This window comes from Nerophis ophidion, linkage group LG20, assembly GCF_033978795.1.
Source record: "Nerophis ophidion isolate RoL-2023_Sa linkage group LG20, RoL_Noph_v1.0, whole genome shotgun sequence".
In the NCBI taxonomy this organism is placed as follows: domain Eukaryota; kingdom Metazoa; phylum Chordata; class Actinopteri; order Syngnathiformes; family Syngnathidae; genus Nerophis; species Nerophis ophidion.
In genome coordinates this window covers 24,862,894-24,875,023 of record NC_084630.1, presented here as the reverse complement: position 1 = coordinate 24,875,023, position 12,130 = coordinate 24,862,894, and the positions used below count along the sequence as shown (strand labels likewise).

Sequence of the window (12,130 nt, the reverse complement as noted above, 5' to 3'; positions counted from 1 at the left end):
TACACAAAAAAATTAAACCAGAAAAAATTAAGCGATTCCTGAAGTCCAAAATGTGTCCTACTGTACATGATATAAGGACTCTGCCCAGAGTCTTTAGTTAGATTAGATTAGATAGGACTTTATTTATTCCGTCAGGAGAGTTCCTTCTGGAAAATGTAAATTTTCAGCACAATCCCATTCAAAATCAGACAAACATTACAGGGAGAAAGAACAGGATTGCTGACGGGTCTGCCGGCTTCCAGTGCCCCTTAGAAAAAAGATGAGATACAGGTAAACAAGGGGGGATGGGAGAAAAAAATAGAAGATTAAAATAAAATTTAAAAAATCGGTCTTAGCCTGGGCCCTGGAGAGGGGGTGCAGACTGAGGCCAAGGGAAAAAAAACACTCATAGCCATAGCACACATCCCTCTTACATGTGTGTAACAGGTAAACATCAAAGAAGACAAAGGACATTAAATAAATAAATAAATAAATGGGTTGTACTTGTAGAGCGCTTTTCTACCTTCAAGGTACTCAAAGCGCTTTGACACTACTTCCACATTCACCCATTCACACACACATTCACACACTGATGGAGGGAGCTGCCATGCAAGGCGCTAACCAGCACCCATCAGGAGCAAGGGTGAAGTGTCTTGCTCAGGACACAACTGACGTTACGAGGTTGGTAGTAGGTGGGGCTTGAACCAGGGACCCTCGCGTTGCGCACGGCCACTCTTCCACTGCGCCACGCCGTCCATTAAAGACATTAAAGCATCAGATACAACCAGACACTTCTACATACAGCTATGGATAAAAAGTAAAATAAACATATCCACTGTGGTGGTCTCTGCGGTGTCCACCCCATCGTCTACTGGGGTGGAGGGAGCAGACCCAACAAAGCAACCAAGACAGCCGACTCCACTCTCCGCCAGCGTCCAGTCCGCATGGATGAGCGAGGATACGTCCAAGGAGACTGAGGTGTCCCACACCTGCTCACCCAGCCAAGACACCGCGAAGCCTCTCCGTCCCGGCGCTCAGTGCTAGCTCCGCAGCCCTGTCCCCTCATCCGCATCTCCTCCGGGACCTCCAAACCGACTCCGGTGCGGCAGACACCCAGCAGCTGGTCTCCATGGTCAAAAGGCTCCCGGGAGGCGGATCCAGAAGTCCACAAAAAAAAGCACCACAGAGGTCACGAAAGTGCCACCCCTTGTCACACAGTCCCAAAGGGTCCCGGACCAAAAGGCAAAAAAATATAATAACGCATGAAAACAAGAGGGAAACACTAATGGATGACACAAGAGCACAGAGCTCCTGCCAACAGCAGCCACTACAGCAGCGCCATCTTGGGAATAGTTGTACAATAATGAGAGTTGACAATGTATTAAGTACAAGTAGTGCTCGTATTATAGTTAACACCATTGTATTTTAGAAAGCAGTATATATTTGAGACATTACCACAACACCGGTATTTTTTAATGTGCCTTTGTTACAGCCGTTTATTAAAGTTCAAGTAGCAATGATAGTCACACACACGCACTAAATGTGGGGAAATTATTCTCTGCATTTGACCCATCACCCTTGATCACCCACTGGGAGGTGAGGGGAGCAGTGAGCAGCAGCGCTGACCACGCCCGGGAATCATTTTTGGTGACTTAACCCCCAATTCCAAGCCTTGATGCTGAGTGCCAAGCAGGGAGGTAATGGCTCCCATTTTTATAGTCTTTGGTTTGAACTTACGACCTACCCATCTCAGGACGGACTAGGCCACAGAGCAGGTACTAGGACATTACCCAGAGTCTTTAGGTCTACAATAATGAGAGTTGACGATGTATTAAGTACAAGTAGTGCTGGTATTATAGTTAACACCAGTGTATTTTAGAAAGCAGTATATATTTCAGACATTACCACCACACCGGTATTTTTTAATGTGCCTTTGTTACGGCTGTTTGTTAAAGTAGCAATGATAGTGTCACACACACACACACACACACACACACACACACACACACACACACACACTAGGTGTGGTGAAATGTGTCCTCTGCATTTGACCCATCACCCTTGATCACCCCCTGGGAGGTGAGGGGAGCAGTGAGCAGCAGCGGTGGCCGCGCTCGGGAATCATTTTTGGTGATTTAACCCCCAATTCCAAGCCTTGATGCTGAGTGCCAAGCAGAGAGGTAATGGCTCCCATTTTTATAGTCTTTGGTATGACTCGGCCGGGGTTTGAACTCAACATACCAAATACTGACAAAAGTTGCAGGAAATATTTTTTATACTTACGAATCGCCTTTTTTTCTTTCAGAAACGTTTTTTACTTGCAAATCGTTTTTTTTACAAGCAGAAAATAGTTGTTAATATTTGTGAAACATTTTTTAATTTAAAACAAAAAAATGTTTTTATACTTGTGAATAGTTGTTAGTCTTTATATTGGCAAACCTTTTTTTTTACTTTCAGAAAATAGTTTTTGTACTTATGATTAATTTTTAGTTTTTTTTCTTACTTTCAGAGAATTTTTTTCGCACTTTGTTTTTTATTTGAAGAAAATAGTTTTTTATACCTCTGAATTGTTATTTAATTAAAGAAAATTGTTTTTATACTCACAACATTTTTTTTTACTTGCAGAAAAATACTGTTTTTTTTACTCTCAAAACCTTTTTTACTTGCCGGAAATAGTTTTTATATTTGAGAATATTTTTTTAATTGAAGAAATGTGTTTCTTTTACTTGCAAATCCTTTTTTTACTTCAGAAAATTGCTTTTTTTCTTGTGAATTCTTGGGCATGAATAAAAACATTTTTTGCCCGTAATTTTAATCTATGAATTGGAATCAGAATCAGGACTAATAAGAACCACAACTGGGATGTGAATGTATTTTTTGTGCACACTTATGATTCTCTGTTCTCTGCAGGCCAGAACTAATGTACTATGTAACATCATGTTTTTGACTATTCATAATTGTTTTACCATTTGCTTTGTCAGAACTGTTTTAAAAATATATGTTTAGTGCTTTTCTGGTGAAGTAGTGCCATGCACCTCTCAGTGATGCCTGCAGGTGGAGCAAGAGGGTCAGCTTTTATATATTTAGATGCTAACTGTTAGCGGGTCTTAGATAACTTTTTCAGCAAAATTCAAATAATTATTGTGTCATTTCACTCAGGTTAATGTTAGCTTGCTGTGTTTGTGGCTAACTTTGCTATTATACACCTCACAGGTGTCTGTTTGTAACCAACACATGCTAACATTAGCATGCTAACTTTTGGGCTCATTTCACAGATGCTATTTTGTTACTACTTGATGCTATTTTGTTACCACTTGATGCTATTTTGTTACTTCTTGATGCCATTTTATTACTACTTGATGCTATTTTGTTACTACTTGATGCCATTTTGTTACTACTTGATGCCATTTATTTACTACTTGATGCCATTTTGTTACTACTTGATACCATTTTGTTACTACTTGATGCCATTTATTTACTACGTGATGCTATTTTGTTACTACTTGATACCATTTTGTTACTACTTGATGCTATTTTGTTACTACTTGATGCCATTTTGTTACTACTTGATGCCATTTTGTTACTACTTGATGCCATTTTGTTACTACTTGATGCTATTTTGTTATTACTTGATGCCATTTTGTTACTACTTGATGCTATTTTGTTACTACTTGATGCTATTTTGTTACTACTTGATGCCATTTTGTTACTACCTGATGCTATTTTGTTACTACTTGATGACATTTTGTTACTACTTGATGCTATTTTGTTACTACTTGATGCCATTTTGTTACTACTTGATGCTATTTTGTTACTACTTGATGCCATGTTGTTACTACTTGATGCCATGTTGTTACTACTTGATGCCATTTTGTTACTACTTGATGCTATTTTGTTACTATTTGATGCCATTTTGTTACTACTTGATGCCATGTTGTTACTACTTGATGCTATTTTGTTACTACTTGATGTATTTTGTTACTACTTGATGCTATTTTGTTACTACTTGATGCCATTTTGTTACTACTTGATGCTATTTTGTTACTACTTGATGCCATTTTGTTACTACTTGATGCTATCTTGTTACTACTTGATGCTATTTTGTTACTACTTGATGCTATTTTGTTACTACTTGATGCCATTTTGTTACTACTTGATGCCATTTTGTTACTACTTGATGCCATTTTGTTACTACTTGATGCCATTTTGTTACTACTTGATGCCATTTTGTTACTACTTGATGCCATTTTGTTAGTACTTGATGCTATTTTGTTACTACTTGATGCTATTTTGTCACCACTTGATGCTATTTTGGTACTTCTTGATGCCATTTTGTACTACTTGATGCTATTTTGTTACTACTTGATGCTATTTTTTACTACTTGATGCTATTTTGTTACTACTTGATGCCATTTTGTTACTACTTGATGCCATTTTGTTACTACTTGATGCTATTTTGTTACTACTTGATGCCATTTTGTTACTACTTGATGCCATTTTGTTACTACTTGATGCTATTTTGTCACTACTTGATGCCTGTTGTTACTACTTGATGCCATGTTGTTACTACTTAATGCCATTTTGTTACTACTTAATGCTATTTTGTTACTATTTGATGCCATTTTGTTACTACTTGATGCTATTTTGTTACTACTTGATGCCATTTTGTTACTACTTGATGCCATTTTGTTACTACTTGATGCCATTTTGTTACTACTTGATGCCATTTTGTTACTACTTGATGCTATTTTGTTACTACTTGATGCCATGTTGTTACTACTTGATGCCATGTTGTTACTACTTGATGCCATTTTGTTACTACTTGATGCTATTTTGTTACTATTTGATGCCATTTTATTACTACTTGATGCTATTTTGTTACTACTTGATGCTATTTTGTTATTTCTTGATGCTATTTTGTTACTACTTGATGCAATTTTGTTACTACTTGATGCTATTTTGTTATTTCTTGATGCTATTTTGTTACTACTTGATGCCATTTTGTTACTACTTGATGCTATTTTGTTACTACTTGATGCCATTTTGTTACTACTTGATGCTATCTTGTTACTACTTGATGCTATTTTGTTACTACTTGATGCTATTTTGTTACTACATGATGCTATTTTGTTACTACTTGATGCTATTTTGTTACTACTTGAAGCCATTTTGTTACTACTTGATGCCATTTTGTTACTACTTGATGCCATTTTGTTACTACTTGATGCTATTTTGTTACTACTTGATGCTATTTTGTCACCACTTGATGCTATTTTGGTACTTCTTGATGCCATTTTGTACTAGTTGATGCTATTTTGCTACTACTTGATGCTATTTTGTTACTACTTGATGCTATTTTGTTACTACTTGATGCCATTTTGTTACTAATTGATGCCATTTTGTTACTATTTGATGCCATTTTGTTACTACTTGATGCTATTTTGTTACTACTTGATGCCATTTTGTTACTACTTGATGCCATTTTGTTACTACTTGATGCTATTTTGTTATTACTCGATGCCATTTTGTTACTACTTGATGCTATTTTGTTACTGCTTGATGCTATTTTGTTACTACTTGATGCTATTTTGTTACTACCTGATGCCATTTTGTTACTACTTGATGCTATTTTGTTACTACTGGATGACATTTTGTTTCTACTTGATGCTATTTTGTTACTACTTGATGCCATTTTGTTACTACTTGATGCTATTTTGTTACTACTTGATGCTATTTTGTTACTACTTGATGCCATGTTGTTACTACTTGATGCCATGTTGTTACTACTTGATGCCATGTTGTTACTACTTGATGCCATGTTGTTACTACTTGATGCCATTTTGTTACTACTTGATGCCATTTTGTTACTACTTGATGCTATTTTGTTACTATTTGATGCTATTTTGTTACTACTTGATGCCATTTTGTTACTACTTGATGCTATTTTGTTACTACTTGATGCTATTTTGTTACTACTTGATGCCATTTTGTTACTACTTGATGCCATTTTGTTACTACTTGATGCCATTTTGTTACTACTTGATGCCATTTTGTTACTACTTGATGCCATTTTGTTACTACTTGATGCCATTTTGTTACTACTTGATGCTATTTTGTTACTATTTGATGCCATGTTGTTACTACTTGATGCTATTTTGTTACTACTTGATGCCATTTTGTTACTACTTGATGACATTTTGCTACTACTTGATGCCATTTTGTTACTACTTGATGCTATTTTGTTATTACTTGATACAATTTTGTTATTACTTGATGCTATTTTGTTACTACTTGATGCTATTTTGTTACTACTTGATGCCATTTTGTTACTACTTGATGCCATTTTGTTACTACTTGATGCTATTTTGTTACTACTTGATGCCATGTTGTTACTACTTGATGCTATTTTGTTACTACTTGAAGCCATTTTGTTACTACTTGATGCCATTTTGTTACTACTTGATGCCATTTTGTTACTACTTGATGCTATTTTGTTACTACTTGATGCTATTTTGTCACCACTTGATGCTATTTTGGTACTTCTTGATGCCATTTTGTACTAGTTGATGCTATTTTGCTACTACTTGATGCTATTTTGTTACTACTTGATGCTATTTTGTTACTACTTGATGCCATTTTGTTACTAATTGATGCCATTTTGTTACTATTTGATGCCATTTTGTTACTACTTGATGCCATTTTGTTACTACTTGATGCCATTTTGTTACTACTTGATGCTATTTTGTTATTACTTGATACAATTTTGTTACTACTTGATGCCATTTTGTTACTACTTGATGCTATTTTGTTATTACTCGATGCCATTTTGTTACTACTTGATGCTATTTTGTTACTACTTGATGCTATTTTGTTACTACTTGATGCTATTTTGTTACTACCTGATGCCATTTTGTTACTACTTGATGCTATTTTGTTACTACTGGATGACATTTTGTTTCTACTTGATGCTATTTTATTACTACTTGATGCCATTTTGTTACTACTTGATGCTATTTTGTTACTACTTGATGCTATTTTGTTACTACTTGATGCCATGTTGTTACTACTTGATGCCATGTTGTTACTACTTGATGCCATGTTGTTACTACTTGATGCCATTTTGTTACTACTTGATGCCATTTTGTTACTACTTGATGCTATTTTGTTACTATTTGATGCCATTTTGTTACTACTTGATGCCATTTTGTTACTACTTGATGCTATTTTGTTACTACTTGATGCTATTTTGTTACTATTTGATGCCATTTTGTTACTACTTGATGCCATTTTGTTACTACTTGATGCTATTTTGTTACTACTTGATGCTATTTTGTTACTACTTGATGCTATTTTGTTACTACTTGATGCCATTTTGTTACTACTTGATGCTATTTTGTTACTATTTGATGCCATTTTGTTACTACTTGATGCCATTTTGTTACTACTTGATGCCATTTTGTTACTACTTGATGCTATTTTGTTACTATTTGATGCCATGTTGTTACTACTTGATGCTATTTTGTTACTACTTGATCCCATTTTGTTACTACTTGATGACATTTTGTTACTACTTGATGCCATTTTGTTACTACTTGATGCTATTTTGTTATTACTTGATACAATTTTGTTATTACTTGATACTATTTTGTTACTACTTGATGCCATTTTGTTACTACTTGATGCTATTTTGTTACTACTTGATGCTATTTTGTTACTACTTGATGCTATTTTGTTACTACTTGATGCCATTTTGTTACTACTTGATGCCATTTTGTTACTACTTGATGCTATTTTGTTACTACTTGATGCCATGTTGTTACTACTTGATGCTATTTTGTTACTACTTGATGCCATTTTGTTACCACTTGATGCCATTTTGTTACCACTTGATGCCATGTTGTTACTACTTGATGCTATTTTGTTACTACTTGATGCCATGTTGTTACTACTTGATGCTATTTTGTTACTACTTGATGCTATTTTGTTACTACTTGATGATATTTTGTTACTACTTGATGCTTGATGATACTGACATTTTACATGGGCTCGTTCACCATGGTGCTCTACGTATAAGGAGGGGCGGCCCTGATAGAACTGAAAGTGAAACTAGGCTAATAGAGCCTGTACAGTACTTCCCCTCTGTGCTATTAATATTTAGGACAAGGTTCCTGAGTGCTATTAATATTTAGGACAAGGTTCTTGAGTAACCTCCCTCCTTTTTTATCTCGTCCCAACAGCCGGAGGTGGATTTCTTTGGCCGAGCGGTCGCACCAAAACCTGCTAGAGTGCCCACGTCAGACACAGGTAGCAAAGTTTTTACAAGTGCAAACTCTTCTTTTTCCTTTGTCCCACATTGCACCCCTTATTCAAACCATGTCACTTAGCATTGTAGGGCGTTAATGTTAGCATTTTAGGGTTTTAATGTTAGCATTGTAGCTTTTTTTATCTCATTTCATAGGTAAAGACCCAAAGAAAATGAATAGACAAACCCCAGAGTCATGCTAACTGTTAAAATGCTCTTTGAACACATTTTCCAGGTATACACCTGTATTTGACCCAGGTAAATGTTGGCATGCTAACATTAACATGCTAGGGTTTTAGCACATTTTCCAGGTATACACCTCAGAAACAAATATTTGGGTATTTGACTGTGATGTTTTTGCGCCTTTTTACTACTTGATGCTATCCGGCTAGCATGCTAACTGTTTGATTTTCAGTACTCACACGACATTTCTCCAAAAGTTATAATCATTTTAAATCCATCGTTTCTATTTCAATATGCAGAAAAACTCCTCCGATTGAAATATTGTGTCACGTGACCCAGGTTATTGTTAGCACACTGAGGTTAGCATGCTAGATGATTAGCTAATTTTGCCAGTGTGCACCTCAGTCATGTTTTGGTAATTGACACATGCTAGCTTTTTAACTCACAAATATGCACCTACTAGTGCTGTTTTGGTTTTTGTAATGCTATCTGGCAAGCGTGCTAACTGTTAGCGTTTCAGTTTGGCGTCTGCCTTTCAGCGTTCAGACGCAATTCCTCCTGAAATTGTATTTTGTAATTGAATCAATTCCACCCAGTGATGCGTTTTTGGCGTTGCTTATTATTTGAAATCCTTCTATTTCTCAACCAATTCAAACTGTTAGCTCCTTGCTAATGTTAGTCTTTTTTTTCCTTTTTTTTAAACATTGTAGGATGCTAATGTTTGCATGGTAGCTTTTTTAGCTAAATTTGTCGGTATACACCTTAGAATCACATCTGTTGGTACTTGGCACATGTGAACTGTTAGCACGCTAACTTTTTGAGCAAATTTTACAAGTATGCTACTCATACTAACATATTGTGTCATTTGACCCTGGTTACTGTTAGCACGTTAATGTTAGCATGCTAACTTTTTGAGCAAATGTTACAGGTATATAACTCATAGTCACATATTGTGTCATTTGACCCTGGTTTATGTTAGCATGCTACCTTTTTTAGCAAAATTTACAGGTATACAACTCATAGTCACATATTGTGTCATATGACTCTGGTTAATATTAGCACAATAATGTTAGCATGCTAACTTTTTGAGCAAAGGTTACAGGTACACCACTCAGTCACATTTTGTGTCATTTGACCCTGGTTACTGTTAGCACGTTAATGTTAGCATGCTAACTTTTTGAGCAAATGTTACAGGTACACAACTCAATCACATATTGTGTAATTTCACCGTGGTTACTGTTAGCACAATAATTTTAGCATGCTAACTTTTTTAGCAAAATTTACAGGTATATAACTCAAAGTCACATATTGTGTCATTTGACCCTGGTTACTGTTAGCATGTTAATGTTAGCATGCTAAATTTTTGAGCAAATGTTACAGGTACACAACTCAGTCACATATTGTCATTTCACCGTGGTTACTGTTAGCACAATAATTTTAGCATGCTAACTTTTTTAGCAAAATTTACAGGTATATAACTCAAAGTCACATATTGTGTCATTTGACCCTGGTTACTGTTAGCACGTTAATGTTAGCATGCTAACTTTTTGAGCAAATGTTACAGGTATATAACTCATAGTCACATATTGTGTCATTTGACCCTGGTTAATGTTAGCATGCTAACTTTTTGAGCAAAATTCATAGGTATACAACTCACAGTCACATATTGTGTCATTTGACTCTGGTTAATATTAGCACATTAATGTTAGCATGCTAACTTTTTGAGCAAATGTTACATGTACACAACTCAGTCACATATTGTCATTTGACCCTGGTTACTGTTAGCATGTTAATGTTAGCATGCTAACTTTTTGAGCAAATGTTACTGGTACACAACTCAGTCACATATTGTGTCATTTGACCCAGGTTACTGTTAGCATGCTAACTTTTTGAGCAAATGTTACAGGTACACAACTCAGTCACATGTGTCATTTCACCGTGGTTACTGTTAGCACAATAATTTTAGCGTGCTAACTTTTTGAGCAAAATTTACAGGTATATAATTCAAAGTCACATATTGTGTCATTTGACCCTGGTTACTGTTAGCACGTTAATGTTAGCATGCTAATTTTTTGAGCAAATGTTACAGGTATATAACTCATCGTCACATATTGTGTCATTTCACCGTGGTTACTGTTAGCACAATAATTTTAGCATGCTAGCTTTAATAGCAAAATTTACAGGTATATAACTCAAAGTCACATATTGTGTCATTTGACTCTGGTTAATATTACCACAATAATGTTAACATGCTAACTTTTTGAGCAAATGTTACAGGTACACAACTCAGTCACATATTGTGTCATTTCACAGTGGTTACTGTTAGCACGATAATTTTAGCATGCTAACTTTTTGAGCAAAATGTACAGGTGTATATAACTCAAAGTCACATATTGTGTCATTTGACCCTGGTTAATGTTAGCATGCTAACTTTTTGAGCAAATGTTACTGGTATATAACTCATAGTCACATATTGTGTCATTTGACCCTGGTTAATGTTACCATGCTAACTTTTTGAGCAAATGTTACAGGTACACAACTCAGTCACATATTGTGTCATTTGACCCTGGTTAATGTTAGCATGCTAACTTTTTGAGCAAAATTTATAGGTATACAACTCACAGTCACATATTGTGTCATTTGACTCTGGTTAATATTAGCACAATAATGTTAGCATGCTAACTTTTTGAGCAAATGTTACATGTACACAACTCAGTCACATATTGTCATTTGACCCTGGTTACTGTTAGCATGTTAATGTTAGCATGCTAACTTTTTGAGCAAATGTTACTGGTACACAACTCAGTCACATATTGTGTCATTTGACCCAGGTTACTGTTAGCATGCTAACTTTTTGAGCAAATGTTACAGGTACACAACTCAGTCACATGTGTCATTTCACCGTGGTTACTGTTAGCACAATAATTTTAGCATGCTAACTTTTTGAGCAAAATTTACAGGTATATAATTCAAAGTCACATATTGTGTCATTTGACCCTGGTTACTGTTAGCATGTTAATGTTAGCATGCTAATTTTTGAGCAAATGTTACAGGTATATAACTCATAGTCACATATTGTGTCATTTCACCGTGGTTACTGTTAGCACAATAATTTTAGCATGCTAGCTTTAATAGCAAAATTTACAGGTATATAACTCAAAGTCACATATTGTGTCATTTGACTCTTGTTAATATTACCACAATAATGTTAACATGCTAACTTTTTGAGCAAATGTTACAGGTACACAACTCAGTCACATATTGTGTCATTTCACAGTGGTTACTGTTAGCACGATAATTTTAGCATGCTAACTTTTTGAGCAAAATGTACAGGTGTATATAACTCAAAGTCACATATTGTGTCATTTGACCCTGGTTAATGTTAGCATGCTAACTTTTTGAGCAAATGTTACAGGTACACAACTCAGTCACATATTGTGTCATTTCACCGTGGTTACTGTTAGCACAATTATTTTAGCATGCTAACTTTTTGAGCAAAATTTACAGGTATATAATTCAAAGTCACATATTGTGTCATTTGACCCTGGTTACTGTTAGCATGTTAATGTTAGCATGCTAATTTTTGAGCAAATGTTACAGGTATATAACTCATAGTCACATATTGTGTCATTTCACCGTGGTTACTGTTAGCACAATAATTTTAGC

General features: G+C 35.4%; 1 protein-coding gene across 6 annotated transcripts in view; it reads left to right on the top strand.

The window, feature by feature from the left end:
* chtf18 (CTF18, chromosome transmission fidelity factor 18 homolog (S. cerevisiae)) overlaps positions 1-12,130 on the top strand; it is a 61,227-nt gene that overhangs the window by 47,120 nt on the left and 1,977 nt on the right. For all 6 annotated transcript variants that reach the window (XM_061880828.1, XM_061880827.1, XM_061880826.1 and 3 more), the window contains exon 21: positions 8,217-8,283. In XM_061880828.1, the coding sequence (XP_061736812.1) occupies positions 8,217-8,283 (67 nt within the window). The remainder of the gene's footprint in view (positions 1-8,216; positions 8,284-12,130) is intronic.